The 23,636-nt window shown below is 46.6% G+C and overlaps 1 protein-coding gene across 4 annotated transcripts in view; it reads left to right on the top strand.

Moving 5' to 3' along the window:
- The window catches only part of KCNAB3 (potassium voltage-gated channel subfamily A regulatory beta subunit 3), a 41,468-nt gene extending 35,086 nt beyond the window's left edge, over nt 1–6,382 (top strand). For 3 of the 4 annotated variants that reach the window (XM_034427070.3, XM_087891639.1, XM_087891638.1), the window contains 3 exons: nt 492–612; nt 4,371–4,459; nt 5,457–5,859. In XM_034427070.3, coding sequence (XP_034282961.2) covers nt 492–612; nt 4,371–4,459; nt 5,457–5,546 — 300 coding nt within the window. In that variant the 3' untranslated portion in view covers nt 5,547–5,859. Of the gene's footprint in view, nt 1–491; nt 613–4,370; nt 4,460–5,456 lie in introns of all 4 variants that reach the window. The other variant, XM_034427071.3, reaches the window with a different exon arrangement.
- The last annotated feature ends 17,254 nt before the right edge of the window (nt 6,383–23,636 follow it).

The raw sequence follows: 23,636 nt of genomic DNA, 5'->3' as shown, positions 1-23,636 counted from the left end.
CGAGTCCTTCAGGAGAGGGGCGGTATAGAAATAAAATTATCTATCTATCTATCTATCTATCTATCATCTATCTATCTATCTATCTATCTATCTACAACAACAAATATATATATAATATATCTAACATATATCTAATCGGCAAAACCAAAGTTTTGTTTTGTTTTTAATTTTTTTACCAACATGCCAAACAATGCGTGGCATCTGAGTGTCGTGCATTCTAATACAAATAAAACTAGTAAAATTAATCATAGTTATTATGTTCAATCAACTTACATATTTCTAATAATGATACACCATTATAATAAGTTGCAGTCTGTCATTGTTCAATTATTCCACGTTTTCTCTTACGGTTACATTTATTTTGATCAGAAGGGAATAGAGAGATGGTTTTACTCCAAACGGATGCTCGGTGGCTGGGCTGAGGTTTACGCCCTGCTGTTCCACAAGACCCCCTCCGTGATGGTCATCTTGGCCCTCTCCTCCTCTTTCAGGGGTACCAGTGGCTGAAGGAGAAGCTGCAGAGCGAAGACGGGAAGAAGCAGCAAAGCAAAGTGAAAGCGCTGCAGCCCATCGCCGAATGCCTGGGCTGCACCGTGGCGCAGCTGGCCATTGGTGAGGACGCTGGAGGGGGGGTGGGTGCATGCGTGCATGTCTCTGCGCGCCTGTCTTTTTGTAACTGTAAGTGTTCTGTCCCCGTCCCACACACGCACCCCCACAGACGGCCCGGAGTTAATAAGCCACACGACAAAACTCTTTGAAGATAAAGCTGGCAGCAACCCAGCAGCTAGCTGCCAATTCAGACTTTACTCACACAAAACAAAGATTAGACTGCAAGCATTCCGATAAAACAAGCAGAGTTTCAACAATATAAGGATTAATCCAAAGGCAGTCCGATAAAGCAGGCAAAGTCCAGTAACGCAGAGATCATGGATTATTTCTAGTTTTTGCTCGTCACAAACTGAACCGGCCACCGCACCCACATTTATACCCTGTGGGGTGTGGTCCAGTGACTCAGCTAATCTCTGGCACGCCTTCCCCTCTGCTGCGCACACTTCTCCCTCCGCCTCTGCTGAGGGTCCAGCCAGCACTTATCTCCTTCGTCGCTGTCCACCTGTGGCTGCAGGGACGTGCTTGGCTCTGAGCCTATCTTTTGGCCTTCGGTGTCCTCCGGAGGCATTGCCAGAGAGGAGGGTCCTGGAGAGGGAGGCCTTGCCAACTCCTCTCCCTCACTCTCAGAGTCTGCATCTGTCGATAGCCCAGGCTCAGGCAACAGTAAGATCCCATAGTTTACCTGAGTCACCGAGGTGCCAAAGATAGCGAGGCTCATGAAGAGGCGTGAAAAAGTAACAGCCCTTATTTGTTCTCGTGCTCCTAGGCAGTCCCCTTCTCTGGCCCCGTTTATCTATGGAGCAGGATGTTCCCAGGTAACTGTTTTGCTCTACCGCCAAGGATGTGCCTAGCTCTGAAGCAAATAACAGAAGCGAGAAACCAGATAGCAAAAGATACCATTCTTAACAAGCGAGGGTGGCAGAATTAATTCCTAATAAATAATTCCTAACCGCGGTGTTGTCCCCAATTCGGGTCTGAGCCTGGTGCCGAAGCCAATGATGGACGCCAGACACGAGGTGCAGGTTTTCTGATTGCTTTTGATTGGGGGTAGCTGTCCCTATTCCTAAACCTTGGCTAATGAATACCTCAGGAGTTATCTAATACACATTTAATTGGCTGCAGGCCATCTGTATTCCTAATTTTTAGCTGAGGCCTGCAAGTTGTCTGAATCTTGTTACTTTTATCAGCTTTCTAACTACCCAGAATTGTTACAAGATTTACACGTTCACATTTCCTGTAGATAAACATTCTTTGTTCTTGCCAGACACACTCTGCAATTACAGGCTTCCTGATTTACTTTCAAGTGTGTATCATGACCTGGTTTTATTTTAGCATACAGCCCATCAGCACGAGCAGCTTTTAACAGGAGCCAATAGCAAAGGTTAGATTGAGTCGTGGCACTGTGTCCTTTCATAACGACACCCCAAGGCAGGCGTCATCCCTCTCTGTCGGGGAATTCAGGCAAGGCCTTCTCTGTGGGGCTCCCACCTATGGGGAACGGGGCCCAGACCCAGCTTTTTCAGGGTAGCCACATGGTCCCCAGGTGAAACGTTCTCCAAGCAACGTGTTAATATCTTTCAAAACTGTTTCGAAGGGGTGCACAACTGCAGGCAACCCAATCGGTTATCTTGCGCGGCCATTTTTATTGTTGTGTTTCGCAGCGGGTGTTTGTTGCGTAGGGATTCTTTTGCACGGAGTTGCGGGCGCTCCAACACCAGAGGTTTTTAAGAAACTGTTGTCTCCCCCATCCCTCAAGAAGGTTCTGATCCGAAGATGTCTGCCTGAGTTTTCGCAAAGCTCAGCGGAGCTTCGCTATTTCCCAGCCTGTGTCACCGCGACGCTTCCAGTTTCCCATTTTTTTTGGGACAGCAGAATGAAAAACCCAGTCCCAGAGGTGAATGAGCAGCTCTTTGCAGCTCCTTAAACCACAGGTCTCTTTTGGGGGTGGGGGATTGTGCCAGGGGGTGTATTTAGGGCTTGGCGTGCTCCGAAGACCTTTTCCCTTGAAACTGAAGGTGTTGCACAGCTCTGGTGTAGAATAGTCACAATTACAGAAATAATAATAAACCTAAGAAAGCGAAAGGGAGACAGATGGTTCAAGGAGAGAAGAATCAACAGCTTATCAGATAGAAGTTGGGATGATGTTTCTAAATTGCTGGGTTGGTGGCAGCTGGTGGACTATTGGGATGGGGGACCATTAGGAAATCTCAGGGTGATGGGCTAGACCAGAAATTTGGGGCGGGGGGGGAAATCCAGTGCTGGGTTTCAAAAATTTTTGCTACCGGTTTGGTGGGCGTGGCTAGATAGTAGGTGTCAGGTTTCGATGTCGTCTCAAATAAAATAAATTGCATTTCCAAACAAACAGTCTTTGATGAAATCTTTCATTTATTAAGCACGACAATCTGTCCCCGATTGTGGCGTAGCCAACACTGACTTCCTGACCCCAAACCTTCCCTTTCCATTCCCCAATTCTCTGCGTCTCATTGGCCATCTTCCAAATCACTCTCCCCATATCTACTATTTCAGCTCCCAGGAATGTCCCCCCTCCCATCTCATCTCCTAGGGGACATTATCTTCAGGGAAAATAAGTAGGTGAGAAGTCAACCGTCCTCTTGCCAGCTACCCCCTCTTCTCCTTCTTATGTCAGCACTAGAGTAAATGCAGGTTGAAGTGCTGACAGAAGGGCCATGTGACTGAGTGGGTGTGGCCAATTTGACACCCACTCAGTCACATGACCCACCCACCCCACCTAGCCATGCCCACAGGAAAAGGTAGGAAATTTTTTGGAATTTCCACCTATCTGTCCCCACCCTCCCTTTGCCAGTCACCCCTGTTTCCCCTCCTTTAGCGGCCCCGGCCCTACCCCGCTTCCTTCCCCACCACCGCCTCTTTGTTCGGGCTGCTTACCTTCCGTGGTGGCTGGTCCAGAGTCCAGAAGGCAAGCTGACCGGAGTTTTTGGCAGCCCCCAGCCAGCCGCTGCTGCTGGAAAGCTTTGCAACTGCGGTGGCTGGCTGCGGGCTGCCAAAAAGTATCGGCGGAAAAAGCTTCTGCCATCACAGCCATGTTCTTCGCGCATGCGCATCCCATTGGACTTGCAAGGCAATGGGATGCGTGTGCGCGAAGAACATGGCGGCGACGAACATGGCGGCCAGGACAAGCGAGCGGTGAACGGGGAACCGGTTTGGGGACACGGCCAGCCGACCATCACTATCGGTTCGGCGACCTTGGCCAAATTTCTGTCAACGGTTTGCATGAACCGGTGCGAACCGGCTGAATACCACCTCTGAGGGAATCCCAAAACTGGTAGTAGCAAGCTACTTCCTTGCTGTTACCTAGCGAGCCCCACATCCATGTCGTTCCCTAATGATTTTGGCTGTTCTTGAAAAGCTAAGGAGAAATTTCCTGACAGGGAGAACAATTAACCAGTGGAACTGCCTGCCTCCCGAAGTTGCGGAGACGCTCCGTCACTGGAAAGAACATCAGAGACGAGTGAAGGTGTGAACAGATGCGATTATATCACGAAATATATATAATTATTTTTGGCTTCTGAAGCTTTAGCTGTGACCTTTTTTGGGGGTTGAGAAATCAGCGCAGCCCCCCCCTCCGGAGCAGATTCACAGCAAGGAGGGACCTGCAGAAAACGGTCTCCGAACGCACCAGAGATGATCACACTCACACCTACACACAAGGCACCAATTTTAGAAGATGCTAAACTTGTTCCTTTCTGACCTATTTCGGGGGAATCCTCTTTTCCCAACAGCCTGGTGTCTTCGCTCGGAAGGGGTCAGCTCCGTGCTTCTGGGGGTCTCTAGCGCCGAGCAGCTCATCGAGAACCTGGGATCCATTCAGGTGAGGAGGAAGAGGAGGACTGTGGGATCCTTAGTGCTCTCTGAGCTTGGTAGGTTTTTTTTTTTGAAGACCTTTCATGACCCAACTAGGGAACGTAATCAGTGCTAGAAGGGATGGGGGGTTGTGGAGATGAGGAGGAGGAGGAGGAGGACTGTGTGGTCCTTGGTGCTCTCTGAGCTTGGTGGTTTTCTTGCAAACATTTCATGACCGAACTAGCTAATATCATCAGTGCTAGAAGGAAGTGGGGTTTGTAAAGAGGAGGAGGAGGAGGAGGAGGAGGAGGAGGACTGTGAAGTCCTTGGTGCTCTCTGAGCTGTTTTCTTGCAGGCGTTTCATGACCCAAGTAGGGTACGTCATCAGTGTTAGAAGGGAGTGGGGTTTGTCAAAAGGAGGAGGAGGAGGAAGAGGAGGAGGAGGAGAACTGTGGGGTCCTTGGTGCTCTCTGAGCTTGGTAGTTTTTTTGCAGACGTTTCCTGACCCAGCTAGGTAACACTATCAGTGCTAGGAGGGAGTGGAGTTTGTGGAGATGGGAAGGGGAAGAGGAGGAGGCCAGGGATCTGTCGATCAATCCCTCAGTGGGAGAGGGGGGCTGCGTTTAACCCCGTAAAGGTGGAGGCTATGGGTGAGGGCCGCCTTTCTCTCTCCCCACTCCTCCCGCTATCTGTGTTATAAATTCACCTGAAGATTTTTTTTCCCCACCAAGCAAGGTGGTTCGAATGAAGACAGGTAAAAAAGCTGGGAGAACCCCCCCCCAGCTTCCAACCATCCATGGAGCCCCCCCCTCCAAGCCCCCCCAAACAACAGAGAAGTTCAAGCATAAGGGGGCTGCCCACCTGCCCTTCCTATAAAATTATAAATAATAAAATAAAATTATTATTATTATTCCTCCAAAGGTGTCCTATTTTTAAGAAGGCTTGTCATTTTGCAAATGGGGAGGGGGGAAAATGCACCAATTTTTTTCATGCTGACCCCCCCCCCTCTCTTTCTCCTCCGACAGGTCCTCACCCAACTGACTCCTCAAGTCACCCAGGAAATCGACGCAGTCCTGGGGAACAAACCCAACGCCAAGAAGGAGTCCCGGGCGTAGTACGGCTGCCGTGGACACCCCCCCCACCGGACTTGCCTCCTTCCTGCTCCTCCGTGGACCCCTGTGTCCCGTGTGTGTCGTCCCGCGCCCGCCCGCCTGCCCGCCACCCACCAGCTGCTGCCTTCGACAAAGGCGGGAGTGGGCCGAGAGGAGCCGCTTTGCGCATGAACCAAATATCCGTATTCTTCCAAGACAGGTGAAGCGGAAAGCTTCATCCTGGCTCTCCGGGGAGGCCTGCTTACAGTCTCGAGTTCAAATCTACGGCATGAGCAATCTCGCGCTTTGGTAGGGCTGACCACCTACCCACCCACCCCCAACCGCCTTGGCCTGGCTGGGCCGGTGCCCGGGGTGCTGCGACCCCTTTCTGTACAGGGGAGGGTCTGGCTTCCTCCAAAGGGGTTGTCGGAAGTGTGGGGGGGAACAAGCTAGAGAAATAAGCACAATTTTGGTCTAAGAGGACCTCCATCCGTCTGGGGTGTAAGATAACCTCGATTGACCTGCAACCCACTGTCCCTCGCGTGGGATCCCCTACGCCCCCATTTCTCTCGTTTCCGTGGCTTTGTGGCACGCGGCGAGCTGCTTTCCCTGATCGGGGGTCTCCTTTCGGGATATGCCGGAGGGGGGGACGGGGAGAATGGATCCCGGAGGCCGTAGTCCCAACGCGCGTCTGAAAGGCGCCAGCTCAAGGCACCACAAAACCGTCCCAATTTTGCAATACAAATCCGGGGTGAACACCAGCATTGTCGTAAGAGAGGCATTGCCCCAGGGTTAGATTGGCCTAAATCAGGACGAAAAATCCCGCACACGGTGGAAGAAAAACAGACACCCCAATTTAATTTTTTTCTGAGTTTGCCTTTTTTTTCTGATCAGTATTTTTTTGGGGGGGGGTCTTCCTGGTTCTTGGTCAGTCACGACCTGCTGGCTTGCGGCCCGATCTCAGAAGCCAAAGGGTTCCGGCTTGAGAAAGGTTTGGGGATGGGAGACCACCAGGTATCTCAAGGCAGGGGAAAGCCGTCCCCCAGAAGAAAAGGGACAAGGGACTTCCGTCTGGTTGTCAGGACTTGAAGGACGTCCCTGTCTCCGGGTTCTGGGAGTTGAGGTTTCACCCGTCGGAAAGCGGCCAGCTTGGGAAACTGAGCTGGTTCGTGACGGAGGGATTGGGATTCCCTCTGCCGGCATCGGCAGGAAAGGAAAATTGGCTCTCCTGCGGCAGGGATCGGTTGGGAGGGAAGAGAGTTTCTCCCTTCCTCCTGGGATGCACGTTCCCCCCCCCCAAGGGCTCCTGTGGGTCAGGAGGACTCCTAAGGGTGGGGAAATGAGTTCTGGTTCTCAGCTCCTCAGCCTTCCTTCCTTCCTTCCTTTCCTCCCTCCCTCCCTCCATTCCCTTACTCCTTTCCTTCCTTCCTATTTCTTTCCCTCCCTCCCTTACTCATTCCTTTCTTCCTTCCTTCCTTCCATCCTATTTCTTTTAACCTCTCTTGTCCTTTCTGTTCCTCTCTCCTTCCTTCCTTCCTTCCTTCCCTCCTTCCCTCCCTCCATTCCCTTACTCCTTTCCTTCCTTCCTATTTCTTTCCCTCCCTCCCTTACTCATTCCTTTCTTCCTTTCTTCCTTCCTTCCATCCTATTTCTTTTAACCCCTCTTGTCCTTTCTGTTCCTCTCTCCTTCCTTCCTTCCTTCCTTCCAGACGTTTCATTACCCAAACTAGGAAACATCCTCAGTTGATCAGCACTAGCACTGATGATGATACCTACTTTGGTCATGAAATGTGTACAAGAAAAGAACCAAGCTCAGAGAGCACCAAGGATTCCTCATTTCAACTCTGAGCTACAAATATACTCCTTTATTGGTATTTCCTGCCCCTTCCTTCCCCTTATCCTTTCCTTCCTTCCTTCTTTCCTTCCCTTCCTCTTGTCTATTTCTCCTCCCTCCCTCCATTATTGGTATTTCCTGTCCCTTTCATTTCCTTCCTTCCTTCCTTCCTTCCTTCCTTCCTTCCTTCCTCTTATCTATTTCTCTTCCCTCTCTTCCTTCATCCCTCCCTCCCTTCCATCCATCCCATCCATCTTTCCTTCCTTCCTTTCCTTCCTCTTTATTTCTCCTCCCTCCCTCCATATTGGTATTTCCTGTCCCTTTCATTTTTTTCCTTCCTTCCTTCAATCCTTCCTTCCTTCCTTCCTCTTATCTATTTCTCTTCCCTCCCTTCCTTCATCCCTCCCTCCCTCCCTTCCATCCATCCCATCCATCTTTCCTTCCTTCTTTTCTTCCTTCCTTCTTTCCTTCCTTTCCTTCCTCTTGTCTATTTCTCCTCCCTCCATTATTGGTATTTCCTGTTCCTTTCATTTTTTTCCTTCCTTCCTTCCTTCCTTCCTTCCTTCCTTCCTTCCTTCCTTCCTCTTATCTATTTCTCTTCCCTCCCTTCCTTCATCCCTCCCTCCCTCCCTCCCATCCATCCCATCCATCTTTCTTTCTTTCCTTCCTTCCTTCCTCTTATCTATCTCTCTCTTCCCTCCCTTTCTTCCTCTCCCTTTTCCACCCACCTCCAATCTATTCCTAAGGAATGAGCCATCTCTTTTAAAAGCAATAATAAAAGTGCCCCTCGGGGTCAAGGGTCACGTGGGGCGAAAGGAAGGACAGCTCCCGCAGTTCCCCACCCTGCCCCACTGCTTCGCTTGGGGAACCCCCTCCCTCCTTTTCGCACTTCTCATTGCTTTGGGTCCAAATGCCTTGCGCTGGCTGTGAAATTTACTCTAGAGTAGCCTCTTCCCTGGGTCTCTGCGGAGGGCAGCCACGGGGTTGGGCATCTGCTGGTCAGAATGGAGGCAACGGTGGGCTTTCTCACAAAAAAAAACACGCCCCCCCCCCAATCCCCTTTTGCATGCAAACAAGATGCTTCTTGGTTAAAATTTCATGTGGAGTCTTGCATTTGGGTAGGTTTTCTGTCCGGGACGTGACTCTGGCACAGCCATATTGCACCAGAAATTTTTTAAAAAGCAGATTTTTTTCCTTAACTTTGGTCACGTTAAGATACGTGGACTTCAACTCCCAGAATTCCCCAGGCCAGCCACGTAGGGTAACTTTCTTCATAGATGGTGGGTATGCACTAAACGTAATATATCTTGACTTCAGTAAAGTGGGGGGGGAAAAGAAAGAGCTGGCTGGGGAATTCTGGGAGTTGAAGTCCACAAGTCTTAAATCAGGGGTCTCCCACCTTGGTTACTTTAAGACTTGTGGACTTCAACTCCCAGAATTCACCAGTCAGCCACATAGAATAACTTTCTTCATAGATGGTGGGTATGCAGTAAGCGTAATATATCTTCTTTTTTTTTTAAGTTTTTTTTTTTTTTTTTTAAACATGAAACATAAAATACATCTTTTTAGAGCAAGGATTTGATCCGGTATAAAGTAAATACAATTACTCACATTCCCTCAACCAATTTTGTTCCAAATTTTTATCCATTTACCTCTTTAAAAAAAAAAAAGAAAGAAAGAAAAAGTAAAGAAAAACAATCTTATTCTAAACATTTAGATTTTAAACATTCTACTATGTCACCCTAAATTCTAAACAATTATTTCCAAATAGACATCATTCCAAATCTTTGTCATTTTAACAATCAATATTTCATATATATTCCTCATTTCTAAGACCCATTACATCGAGTTTGTACCTCTTTTAAATGACAACTAATATCCATAATCTTAACAAAGAATATTTTCCTCCTCTCTTAAGCGTAATATATCTTGACTTCAGCAAAGGGGGGGGGGAGAACTGGCTGGGGAATTCTGGGAGTTGAAGTCCACAGGTCTTAAATCAGGAGTCTCCCACCTCAGTCACTTTAAGATTTGTGGACTTCAACTCCCAGAATTCCCCAGGCCAGCTACGTAGGGTAACTTTCTTCATAGATGGTGGGTATGCACTAAGCGTAATATATCTTGACTTCAGCAAAGTGGGGGGAGAAAAAAAAGAGCTGGCTGGGGAATTCTGGGAGTTGAAGTCCACGAGTCTTAAAGCGACAAGGTTCGAAAAATCCTGGGATTCAACTTGGTCTGCAGAGAAACCTTCATTCTTAGTCTCCGAAATCTTCAGTCTAGTTTGCATGCAAACCCCAACCGTTTTCCAGGTGAGTCCCATCACACCTGCTTCCCGAGCCACTTCTGCTCCTCTTTTCTCGCCCCCACCCCCCCACCCCCAGATTGTGGTGGCTGGCCGCCCTTAGCAAGACCGCTCCCCGTTTTCTGCAGCGTTTACCTTTTTGATAACCTAGGAAGAGTTTCAGGAGGTAGCTCGGCGTAGAGCTATTAAAATTGGGGGGTGGGACGGAGACCAGCACCAGTAGCATTTCTTTCTACCTATAAAACACAGACAGACCCTTACCTGAGAAATGTGGCTGGCTTTGTTTTGGGGGGCGGGGGGGAAATGTATGTTTTTACAAAAAAAAAAAGTTTTAAAAGAACTTTTAAAAGAATCTGATCCAGATTTGTACCTGCTGAAAAGCCAGGACAATGCATTTTTTTAACTGTTTTGAGGAGAGGGGATTTATTGGATTTCTTGAGCATAACGACAGAGGAGAAGGGAATAAAAGGGAATATATTATGTTTTCAGGGGACATAAATTCACTTATAGAACCAACCAACCGAAGCCCGATAAAAACGGAAGCACGTAATGGGGCTCCGGCGAGAAGGAAATGAAGAATTTTGAGGCTCGGGAGAAGAAAAAAGGGGTGTGTGAATATCTCTCCCGGCTGTCTATCGCGGTGGCCCAAATATGCTTTTTGGACTTCCTTTGTTTGTTTTTTTTCCTTGAAGACCTTTCGCTTCTCATCCAAGAAGCTTCTTCGGTTCTGGTTCAATGACGGAGGACGGAAGGATTTATATTCCTTGCAGTCCTCTGGTTGTTAGTACTCCCTCTGGGAGTTGTTGAGGCCACTTGGAGGTTTATATTATCTCGGCCTTCAGGGTCGCCCTCTTCCATTTTCAATTGGGGGGAGGGATATGACACACACACCCCCATCTCCTGTTTACAACACAGCAGTTCCAAGAAGGTTGACTAGAATAGAGCTGGAAGGGACCTTGGAGGTCTTCTAGTCCAGCCCCCTCTACTATTTCAGATAACTGACTGTCTAGTCTCTTCTTAAAAACTTCCAGTGATGAAGCACCTACGACTTCTGGTGGCAAGCTGTTCCGCTGGTTAATTGTCCTCCCTGTTAGGAACTTTCTCCTTAATTCCAGGTTGCTTCTCTCCATGATTGGTTTCCAACCGTTGCTTCTTCTCCTGCCTTCAGGGGCTTTGGAGAATAAATTGAGCCCCCTCTCTTCTTTGGGGCAGCCCCTCAAATATTGGAAGACTGCTATCATGTCTCCCCTAGTCCTTCTTTTCATTAAACTAGACATATCCAACCATTTGCACTACTCAGGGGACCCTGAGGACACAGATAAACCTCCAAGCGGCCTCGACGACCCTCAATAAGAGTCCTCAAGGACCAGACGACTGCGAGGACTATAAATCCTTCCATCCTCCGCCATTCAGTCGGAACCGAGGAAGCTTCTCGGGGGAGAAGCGAAATGTCTTCAAGGAAAAACATAGTCCAGTTGCCCCCTTTGAAAAAGCACTTTCTCTCAAAAGTTAAAAGTTAGCCAGGAAGTAACCAAGCTTGTAATGAGTGAAAAGCATGACGATGGGAAGAGGGGGGGAAATAAAAGAGAAGTCAGTCATCCATCTTCCTCCTCCTCCTCTTCTTCTTCTTCCCTCAAGCCAAACAGCCGCCTTCTCATTCCAGCTGCTTCTGCAACCTGGCCAACTCTACCTGTCTGGGCTGAAGCTTGGGGGTGGGTGGGTGATGGGCACCGTAGTCCAGGAGCTGAGTTAGGGAGGGCTCCGCCGCCATCCGCAGAGACCGCTTTTGAGGGAAGACATGCTTGATATCAATAGAATGGGCCCATCTAGCTAACTTCTAGTTTTTTGGGGTTTTTTTCTTCTTCTTCTGGATTGTCGGGGTGGGTGGGTGGGTGGGAAGATCTGAACTGTTGAAATAAACAGCAGACGACGAAACCAAATGCGGCTGGCCTGTGTGTTTGATATTCCTCGTTCTGGCGTCCCTTCTGAAGAGGCGGGGAAGCTGATTTAGCCGGGGGCTGTTCTCAAGTTCTTGGGATGAATTCAATGAGAGAGTTAGGCATGAAAGGAGGTTGGGTGACTTTGGATCAATCGCCAGGAGACTGGGAGTTCTAGTCCTGTTTTAGGCATGGAAAACGGCTGGGTGACTTTGGACCAATCGCCAGGAGACCGGGAGTTCCAGTCCTATTTTAGGCATGGAAGACGGCTGGGTGACTTTGGACCAATCGCCAGGAGACCGGGAGTTCTAGTCCTATTTTAGGCATGGAAGACGGCTGGGTGACTTTGGACCAATCGCCAGGAGACCGGGAGTTCTAGTCCTATTTTAGGCATGGAAAACGGCTGGGTGACTTTGGACCAATCGCCAGGAGACCGGGAGTTCTAGTCCTATTTTAAGCATGGTAAACGGCTGGGTGACTTTGGACCAATCGCCAGGAGACCGGGAGTTCTAGTCCTATTTTAGGCATGGAAGACGGCTGGGTGACTTTGGACCAATCGCCAGGAGACCGGGAGTTCTAGTCCTATTTTAGGCATGGAAGACGGCTGGGTGACTTTGGACCAATCGCCAGGAGACCGGGAGTTCTAGTCCTATTTTAGGCATGGAAGACGGCTGGGTGACTTTGGACCAATCGCCAGGAGACCGGGAGTTCTAGTCCTATTTTAGGCATGGAAAACGGCTGGGTGACTTTGGACCAATCGCCAGGAGACCGGGAGTTCTAGTCCTATTTTAGGCATGGAAGACGGCTGGGTGACTTTGGACCAATCGCCAGGAGACTGGGAGTTCTAGTCCCACTGTAGGCATGGAAGGCGGCTGGGTGACTCTGGGCCAATCATCTGCAGCCTGGGAATTCTAGTCCTAATTTAGGCATGGAAGATGGCTGGGTGACCATCAGCCAGTCATTTGCTATCAACCCTAGGAAGTAGGCAATGGCAAGCCACTTTTTTTGGGGGGGGGGAAAAACCTTGCCAGCAAAGCTGCAAGGACCAGTTTTGTCCAGGCAATCTCTTAAGTATCAGACACAGCTGAGCAGACGAAAATAATCAGAAAAGAAAAAAGAGGGGAGGGAAAGGAAAGAAGGGAGGAGAGGAGAAGAGAAAGAAAAAGAGACAGAACAGAAAGGGAAGGGGAGAGGAGAAGAGAAGAGAAGAGAAGAGAAGAGAAGAGAAGAGAAGAGAAGGAGACCGAACGGGAAGGGAAGGGGAAGGAAAGGAAAAGAAAAGTAAAGAAAGGATAGGAAAGGGAAAGGAAAGGAAAGGAGAAAGGAAAGGGAAAGGAAAGGAGAAGGGAAAGGAAAGGAAAGAAGAGACGGGAAAGGGAAAGGGAAAGGCAAAGGAAAGGAGAAGGGAAAGGAAAGGAAAGGAAAGAAGAAAAGGAGGCAGAATGGGAAGGGAAGGAAAGGAAAGAGAAAGGAAAGGAGAAGGGAAAGGAAAGGAAAGGAGAAAGGAAAGGAGAAGGGAAAGGAAAGGAAAGGAGAAAGGAAAGGAAAGAAGAGACGGGAAAGGCAAAGGAAAGAAAAGGGAAAGGGAAAGGAAAGAAGAAAAGGAGACAGAATGGGAAGGGAAGGAAAGGGAAAGGCAAAGGAAAGGAGAAGGGAAAGGAAAGGAAAGGAGAAAGGAAAGGAGAAAGGAAAGAAAAGAAGACGGGAAAGGGAAAGGCAAAGGAAAGGGGAAAGGAAAGGAAAGGAGAAAGGAAAGGGAAAGGAAAGGAAAGAAGAAAAGGAGACAGAATGGGAAGGGAAGGAAAGGAAAGGGAAAGGAAAGGAGAAGGGAAAGGAAAGGAGAAGGGAAAGGAAAGGAAAAGAAAAGGAGACAGAATGGAAAGGAAAGGAAAGGAAAGGAAAGGAAAGGAGGAAAGGAAATACCGGACAAAGTGCAAATTGCCAGCTTCCAACGTGATCCTTAAAGCAGGAAGCTTCCAAGCCCTGCCTAGAGAAGGGATGCCAAAAATGAACATAAAAAGGATGGGGAACTGCAGGCTGGCAAATTCCTTGGAAGGCCTCCAAGTCTGCCCTGAAAAATGAGCCAAGCCAAAGCGCTTAGGAGCATCGGGACAAATTTAGCCTGTCCAGGTGATGCTGACTGTACCAAATTATTTCTGCCTTTTTCATAGGGCGGGTGAACACCCCCACCCCCCCACCCCCCACACTGTCTGCATTCACTGTCACTAACCAGATGAATACAGGGAGTCCTTGACTTACAACCATCCCTTTAGTGGCCGGACTTTGATCCCGTGATCACGGGGATGCGGCGACGGTCGTTAAGTGTGAAAAGCGGTCGTTTTTCACCCTTAACGACCTTTGGCGCACCTCCGTGGCCACGCGATCAAAATTCAGATCGAAATTTTGGCAGCGGGAGTCGTATTTATGACGGCTGCGGTGTCACGCCATCCCCTTTTGCGACGGTCCGATCAGCCAAGTCAGCGGGGAAAGCCAGAGTCACTTAACGAATGCAGCAAGGGGAAGGTCATAAAACGGGACGTATGGTAACTCGCTGGGCAAAGGTCGGGCTTAGCCGCAGAAACGTCGGGGCTCCGTTGCGGGCGTTAAGACGAGGACTGCCTGGGATCTCGAAGCTGGCGTGAAAACTAACCCCCCTGCCCTGCTTAGCAAGTGAATTTAAAAACAAAATAAATGTGCGTGAAGCTGAATTTTTGGCTACCCGCTTCAGGGATTTATACTCGGTTACGCAGCCCTAATGGAGCTCAGGTTCCCGGAGGCGTTTCATGGATCGTGTCGTAACAAAAGCATCTTCTTCATGTGATGATGATCTTCCTCCCGGGCTGGAGAAGCAGAGCACGTGCCGAGTATCCTCTAAGTAAGGGCAGCTGGCACTTCCTCTCCACCGGCCCTGTAATTAACGTTATTCAAAAGGAAGTAACCGCAGGCTTCTCGGGCACGAACTGGATGCCTTTCGGCAGAAGAGGTTTTGCTATTGGCTCGTCTTTGGGGACATTCCTGCAGGCGTGGTGGAAGCAGGTGTCTGTCTCACTTGGAGAGTAAAGAGGAGGAGGAGGAGGAGGAGGAGGAGGCTGGTTCTGCTGACTCTTAAGAGAAAAGAGTGGCTTGCGTTAGCGGCCCGTGGGAAGGAAACGGGGAGTTTGGAGTAGCCACACGGCGTCCGCCACAGCCTGGTAGAGAAAGTCGAGTCTGACTAAAGCCCAGCAAACTGTATTCCAACTTCCTCGTTTGCTTCAAATCGTATAAATAACTCAAGGTGGCAAACGCAGGCTCCTTCCTCCTTTTATTTTCCCCACAACAACCTTGTGAGGGGGATTGGGCTTGAGAGAGAGAGAGGAACTGCTCGGCAGCCTATAAGCTGGGGATGATGGGTATTGGGTCGCCAGCCAGGATAGCAGAATTTGTAATCCAAACAACCTCCTTCCTTCCTCCCTTCCTTCCTTCCTTCCTTCCTTCCTTCCTTCCTTCCTTCCTTCCTTCCTTCCTTTCCTTTCCTTTCCTTTCCTTTCCTTTCCTTTCCTTCCCTCTCTCTTGTCTTTTCTCTTCCATCCTTCCTTCCTTCCTTCCTTCCCTCCCTCCCTCCCTTTTATCCCACCTTTGTAGGGGGTGTGATGCCTCCTCGGTAGTTAAAAACGCTGAGCTTGTCAGCTGGAAATCGAGACAATGGGGTGAGCTCCTGTTCCTCCTAACAGTTAATAATAATAATAATAATAATAATAATAATAATAATAATAATAATAATAATAATAATAATAATAATAATAATAATTTTATTTCTATACCGCCCTTCTCCCGAAGGACTCAGGGCGGTGTACAGCCTATTTAAAAACACAGACAAAACAACAATATAAAATTTAGAATAATTAAATAAAACCCCAATAAATTTAAATACCCCAATTTAAAACTATTGTGTTGATAGTCCAGCCTGGCGGAACAACAGTTCAAAAACATGCAAATGTGAGTAGATAAATAGGTACCACTTCGGTGGGAAGGTAACAGCATCCTGTGGGCCTCGGCATATAGTCATGCTGGCCACATGAGCACAGAAATGTTATGGGCAACACTGGCTCCCTCGGCTAAGAAATGGAGATGAGCATCACCCCCGAGAGTTAAGACACGACTGGACAGGAGAAATCATTATCCCACTGATATTTCTTTCTCCTATTTTCCCCACAACAACCCTGTAAGGTAGGTTGGTCTGAGAGAGAGAGAGAGATTGGCTCAAGGTCACCCAGCCAGTTTTCATGGCTAGGGCAGAACTAGAATTTACTGTCTCCTGGTGATTGATCCAAAGTCACCCAGACGACTTTCATGCTAAGGAAGGACTAGAACTCATCCTCTCCTGGTGATTGGCTCAAAGACACTCAACTAGCTTTCATGCCTAAGGCAGGACTAGAACTCACAATCTCCTGGGGAACCCAGCCGACTTCATGCTAAGGAAGGACTAGAACTCACAATCTTCTGGTGATTGGCCAAAGTCACCCAGCTGACTTCATGCTAAGGAAATACTAGAACTCACAATCTCCTGGTGATTGGCTCAAAGACACTCAACTAGCTTTCATGCCTAAAGTGGGACTAGAACTCACAATCTCCTGGTGATTGGCCAGCTTTCATGCTAAGGAAAGTCTAGAATTCATCCTCTCCTGGTGATTGGCTCAGAGACACCCAACTGCCTTTCATGCCTAAGGCAGGACTAGAACTCACAATCTCCTGGCGATTGGCCAAAGTCACCCAGCCGACTTCATGCTAAGGAAGGACTAGAACTCACCATCTCCTGGTGATTGATCCAAAGTCACCCAGCTGGCTTTCATGCCTAAAGTGGGACTAGAATTCACCATCTCCTGGTGATTGATCCAAAGTCACCCAGCCGACTTCATGTCTAAGGCAGGACTAGAATTCACCATCTCCTGGTGATTGGCCAAAGTCACCCAGCCGACTTCATGCTAAGGAAGGACTAGAACTCACCATCTCCTGGCGATTGGCTCAAAGACACTCAACTGCCTTTTATGCCTAAGGCGGAATTAGAATTTACCGTTTCCTGATGATTGATCTGAAGTCACCCAGCCGTCTTCCATGCCTAAGGCAGGACTGGAACTCCCCGTCTCCTAGTTTCTAGCCTGCTGCTTTCATCACTATTCCAAACTGGCAATCCAAAAACGGTCGGCTGGATCCAAGCAGGGAAAGTCACAAAGAGGCACCGAGTTGCTTAGGTAGTTTATCGGAAGAAACCGTGTCTCAAAACAGACAGAGGAGAAGGGAAATGAACGCCAGGCAGGAAGCGTGCCGATCAACACCCATAACCGTAAACTACTTATGACAGGATTTCGGTTTTTTAATCCGACGCATCTGAGCAGAAAATAAGCAAAGCCAGCGCGCGTTGGGTGCTTGTTTTCACTCAAGTGTGCAGTCTAAATAACGGATGACTAACCCAGCTGAATGGTGTTTCTTTAACTGGTTAAACCACTCCTGGACAATAAAACCACTTCATTTTCCTTGCTGCCAGCCAGGCTCGGTTCTGAAGTTTTAATCTGGCTAGCTGGCATATCCTGAGTTTATTCATTCTGAAATGTTGATCCTTTGCAGTGCCCAGCTTCTTATTGAAGAGGCATCAAACTAACTTCATTTCTGCACTTGGGCTGAGTCTCCGGAGAAAGGTGGCATATAAAATTGAACTAATAATTTTTTATTTTTTTTTAATTTGATTTATATGCCGCCCTTCTCCGGAGACTCAGGGTGGCTTACAATGCGTTAAGCAATAGCCTTCCTACTTTTGTATATTTATACAAAGTCAGCTTATTGCCCCCACAAACTGGGTCCTCAAATTTACCTACCTTAGAAAGGATGGAAGGCTGAGTCAACCTTGAGCCTTGGCGAGATTCGAACCTGCAGTAATTGCAGGCAGCTGGTCTTAATAACAGGGTGCTTTAGACCACTGTACTACCAAGGCTCTTGGTATGATAATAATAATAATACGTCGATTTTTTTTCATCATTATTTCACGATCGCAATATGGATTGCTCTTAGTCCTTGCTTGACTTAACGACGGCTGTAGAGCCCACGATTTCCATTGCTACGCCAGTAGGCGGTTGGTCCAATTGTACAACCTTTGCCACCGTTGTTAAGTGAATGACGCAGTCATTAAGCGAATCTGGCTTCCCCGCTTGATTTCGGCTGGAAGGGCATGGGGCCTCCTGTCTGAGCGTAGAGTTGGATGGGACCTACAAGGTCCCATTCAAATTTTGTTATATATTGTTAAATACGTGCCAGTTGCCAAGTGTGCAAATTTTGATCGCATGGCCACAGAGAGGCTGCAACGGTCGTAAGTGTGAAAAACGGTCGTAAGTCATTTTTTTTCAGTGCTGTTGTAACCTCGAATGGTCACTAAACAAACGGTTGTAAGATGAGGACTACCTGTATTCATATATATATATATATATATATATATATATATATATGTATGTATGTATGTATGTATGTATGTATGTATGTATGTATATTCTGAGGTTTTCGCGGGAATTTGTATGTAGGTCTTTGGTTATTCGGGTTTTCTCCCGCGTAAAATTGGAGGTTTCTTGGCAACGTTTCGACAAAGTCTCATTCGTCATCTTCAGGCTGGTGTTCTCGGCTTCGTGCTTCTAGGAGCAATGTGTGTGATCGCAGCTGTTTCTTCCTTTTAACTGCCAGTGGGGGTGTGAACTGATTGGGTGGGAGCTTGGCTGTGTTCTGATTGGGCGGAGGTGTGTTCTGATTGGTTGGGGGTTTGGCTGTGCTCTGATTGGATGGGGGGGTTGGCTGTGCTCTGATTGGATGGGTGTGTGTTCTGTTTAGGTGGGGGCTTGGTTGTGCTCGGGTTAGTCTGAGTAGCAGGGGGATATATAGATGATAGATAGATAGATAGATAGATAGATAGATAGATAGATAGATAGATAGATAGAAAGAAAACCGTCCAACTCACATTGGATGCTCATTAAAGAGAATAACTTTGATGTTCTGATATTTACAGAAAACGAATCTGGTAGCATCTTTTCCCCATTTTATTTAAAGCCGGAGGTTTTTAACAGCTGCTGCTCTTCGTAAAAAGTAGTTGTCAGAAAGGTGCCACAGGTCGTTCTCGACTTACAACAGGTTCGCTTAGTGACCATTCAAAGTTACAACGGCCCAGGAAAAAAAAAAGTGACTTAGGACCATTTTTCAAACTTACGACCGTTGCAGCATCCCCCCCCCAGGGTCACGTGATTGATATTTGGATGCTTGACAACTGACTCACATTTATGACAGTTGCAGTGTCCCGCTTTGCGACCTTCTGACAAGCACAGACAATGGGAAATCTAGATTCGCTTAACAACCACGCTACTCGTTGAACGTTCTGCAGTGATTCGCTTGAACCCTTGCGGCAAGAAAAGTCGTAAAATGGGGTACAACCCGCTTAACAAATTTCTCACTTAGCAACATAAATTCTGGGCTCAATTGCGGTCGTAAGGCAAGGACTACCTGTATTTGAATTCTGGCAAACCCACAGACTAAGATAGCTCCCCTTCTACAGCGGGGGAACAAGACCACTTTAACGCGGGTTATCTAGCCCAGAATTCACCCCCCCCATCAGAATTTCGGTCCCCCCCACCCTCCCAAGGAATCACAACTGAGATTGCGGTGGCAAAATTTGCAGTGCGGAATTCATGACACGAACGTTGTCTAAGATTAATAATAAGAAGCGCAGGCAAGCTTTAAAATGCATTGTCGGTAATTTGACATATAAATTATTTCATTTTTTTATTTTTTTATTTTATTTCGAATTTATATACCGCACCTTCTCCCGAGGGACTCAACATGTACTTAATTATCAATATGTACATTTAATAATGAAATAAGTCATGGGACTGGCATGTACTGATTGGCAAATCTAGGTTTCGTAAAGCTTTTCTTCTTCTTTAGAAAGATGTTGACTCACCCAACCTTGTCCTGCTGGTAGCGACACCTGGTCCTGCTTAACCACCTTGCAAAATTGGGCTTTCTTTCATTCGTTTGCTCAAATTTTCCTTCCTATTTTGGCCTCTTTTTCCATGATGATCCTACAGACGAGAGGGGAACAGAATGAGGAGTGTTGTGGATTTAATAAGACAAACACAACTTTTAGATTAATCAGAGACAAATTTTATATATTGCGCAATAGGTTCAAGGCTCTGTACATGAAGCGTTGAACAAAGACAGAAATTAGGTACAATGGTTTTATACCCTTCTAGACAAAGGATTCTGTTAACTCAGCAATTCATATGGTCATATACATTTGTCATTTTTAATTGACATTTCCTAATTACTGAGTTTCTTTGCAAAACAGTCATAATTCTTTTTGTAGATTACTGAAGCATAGATTCAAATCATCTTCTGACGATAGACAACTTTTAACTCATGTGGATCCCCTTGACCTAACCAACCTTTAAGCTGTATGTCATTAGAATGTTCCTTTCTTCTGACAACTTAGAGGCCTCCTAGAGGAACCAAAAGGATTTTGGCTGAGTTTGTACTTTTTCCAACCGGATGCATTGCTTTTTAGAATAGAGTGAATAGAAAGTTATCCAGTGGTCATCTATCAGAGCCCGCTTCATTACATTAGGAGGATGGCAAGGAAACAAATTAAAATAAAATAAATGCACAGGTGTAGTATAGGACAGGTGGTACCTGGCTCAACAGCAGTGACTGTGAAAGGGATGTAGGAGAACGAATGACAGTCACTTAAATACGAGACAGCAGTGTCAGAAAAGCCAATGTAATCCACTTTAGTGAGTAAATGTAAAGTACCACTTAGGTTAAGACCACGTTATAATGCTTTGCTAAGGCCACGTGTGGAATACCGCATCCAGTTTTGGTCGCCACGATGTAAGTTTATTAAAATTTATATGCCGCCCTTCTCCCGAAGGACTCGGGGCGGCTCACAGCAATAAAATCACAATAAAAACCGCAATAATAAATACGATTAAAATTAACACTTAAAATTCAGTTTGAAACCCACAATTAATTAAAACTCCCAGAACAGACTCAGCCAGTTTGCTTAAAGAGTTATGTCTTCAGGTCCTTGCGGAACGGAACGGAGATCAGGGGCCGTCCGGAGCTCGGTGGGTAACTCGTTCCAGAGGGTCGGTGCAGCCACAGGGAACGCCCTCATCCTGGGCGCCGTCAGCCGACATTGTCTGGCCGACGGCACCCGGAGGAGGACAGCTCTATGTGAGCGCACTAGGCGGTGGGAGGCCGGTAGGAGGTGGTCCTGCAAATATCCCAGGCCCATGCCATGGCTTTATAGGTCAAAACCAAAACCTTGAAGCGGATCCGAAGGACCACCAGCAACCAGTGCCGCTCCCGCAGGAGAGGTGTAACCCCGGGAGTATCGGGAAGCTCCCGTAATAACCCGCGCGGCTGAATTCTGGACCAGTCGGAGCCTCCGGGTGCACCCCAAGGGCAGCCCCATGTAGAGGGCATTGCGGTAGTCCAGACGAGGGATAACGAGAGCCTGAGTGACTGTGCGAAGGGCGTCCCTGTCTAGGCAGGGTAAAAAAGATGTCGAGACTCTAGAAAGAGCGCGGAGAAGAGCAACGAAGACGATTAGGGGATGACGGGAGGCTAAAACATACGACGAACGGTTGCAGGAACTGATTATGTCGATTTCGATGAAAAGAAGGATTGGGGGAGGCATGATCCAATATTTGAGGGGCTGCCCCAAAGAAGAGGGTTTTACCCTATGCTCCAAAACACCCGAGGGCAGGAGAAGAAGTAACGGATGGAAGCTTTAACAAAGGGAGATCCAACCTAGAATTGAGGAGGAATTTCCTGACGGCGAGAACAATTAATCAACGGAACGGCTTGCCTCCAGAAGTTGCGGCTGCTTCATCCCTGGAGGTTTTTTAAGAAGAGATTGGACATCTATTTGTCAAAAATGGTGTAGGGTCTCCGGCTTGGGCAGGGGGGTTGGACTAGATGACCTACGAGGACCCCTGTTAATCTAATCTAACCCAATCTAATCATCTAGAGATTTACACAGCGGTGGGATTCAAGCAACTTAACAACCGGTTCTCTGCCCTAATGATTTCTTCCAACAACCAGTTTGCTCAGAAAGTTAACAACCGGTTCTCCCGAAGTGGTGCGAACCGGCTGAATCCCACCAGTGGATTTACACCAGCGCAATATTTTTTTTCAACCAGGGCCACTTTAAACTGGGATGGATTTCAATTCCCAGAATTCCCCAGCCAGCCTAGCTGGGGGACACATCTTAAAGCATCCTGGCTGGGGAATCCTGGGAGTTGAAGTCACCCATCTTAAAATGCCCAAGGTTCAGAAACACCGTTTTACATCACAAGATGGGTTATGAGTAGGTACGTTTGCAGATTTCACAACACCCCCCCCCCAAGAACAAAATATGCAATTGTTCATCACGCATGCACACGCCAGAAAGAGACCTCACCTTGCAGCCGTTCCCCGCTATTTCAAAAGCCCTCGTGATAATGCTGGGTGTTTAACTCCTTTGTCAGAGATCATTCCAGCTTCCAGGAATGGAATTGGCAGCAGCTTCTGTGCTGAACCGGTTTGATGGCTGGCTTCCTGTTTACCTGACCGACGGGGACTGCTGCCTTGTTCCCGGTACCTGGCGCCGGCCCTGTGAAAGCAGAACTCAAGTAGCAGGGCAGAAAATCATGTTTTCCCAGCTTGCCAGAGTCACAATTTCATCCTGGGCAGAGCTAGCGCCAAGTGGATATGCTTTAATTCGCTAAATCCGTGTCTGTCTTCCATGATGGATAAGGTCTCCAGCGACAAGGTCCCTCCCGACTCTTCTATGCTATGCTATGCTATGCTAATTCTGAATTCTATTTTAATTCTGAATTCTATTTTATTTAATTCTGAATTCTATTTTAATTCTGAATTCTATTTTATTCTATTCTAATTCTGAATTCTATTTTAATTCTGAATTCTATTTTAATTCTGAATTCTATTTTATTTTATTCTAATTCTGAATTCTATTCTATTCTAATTCTGAATTCTATTTTAATTCTGAATTCTATTTTATTCTATTCTAATTCTGAATTCTATTCTAATTCTGAATTCTATTTTAATTCTGAATTCTTTTATTCTATTTTAATTCTGATTCTATTCTAATTCTGAATTCTATTCTATTCTATTCTAATTCTGAATTCTATTTTAATTCTGAATTCTATTCTATTCTAATTCTGAATTCTATTCTATTCTAATTTTGAATTCTATTTTATTTTATTTTAATTCTGAATTCTATTCTAATTCTGAATCTATTCTATTCTAATTCTGAATTCTATTTTATTCTATTTTAATTCTGAATTCTATTCTAATTCTGAATTCTATTCTAATTCTGAATTCTATTCTAATTCTATTTTAATTCTGAATTCTATTCTAATTCTGAATCCTATTTTATTCTATTTTAATTCTGAATTCTATTTTAATTCTGAATTCTATTCTAATTCTGAATTCTATTCTATTCTATTCTATTCTATTCTATTCTATTCTATTCTATTCTATATTCTATTCTATTCTATTCTATTCCAATTCTGAAGTCAAGTCAAGTCAAGTCAAGTCAAGTCAAGTCAAGTCAAGTCTAGTCTAGTCTAGTCTAGTCTAGTCTAGTCTAGTCTATTCTTTCAACTTCCAGAATGCCCCAGCCAGCATAGTTAATTCTGAGAATTGAAGTCCATGCATCTTTAGGTGGCCAAGGTTGAGAAACGATGCATTAAATATTTTTATTTCCTACCGATGGGATCCTTCTACCTTTTCTGCCAATGTTAAATAGCATAGTCTGCAGCAGCAACTTTCTGGAGCAACGTAAGAGCTTCTGGCCTAGAAAATTAGCCAGAATTGCAAATTTATGTTCCGAACTGATTTCAAGAAATTTTTAAAAATTGAATGGATTTTGGATGGCAACTGACATGTATTTATAATAGTTGCGGTGTCCTGGGGTCATGTGATGCTCTTCTGACAAGCAAAGTCGATGGGGAAGCCAGATTCATTTAACG

This window comes from Pantherophis guttatus, chromosome 4, assembly GCF_059756535.1.
Source record: "Pantherophis guttatus breed Tessera chromosome 4, ASM5975653v1, whole genome shotgun sequence".
Taxonomy (NCBI): domain Eukaryota; kingdom Metazoa; phylum Chordata; class Lepidosauria; order Squamata; family Colubridae; genus Pantherophis; species Pantherophis guttatus.
Note: the sequence above shows the minus strand (reverse complement) of the source record. Positions and strands in the feature narration are given on the sequence as shown.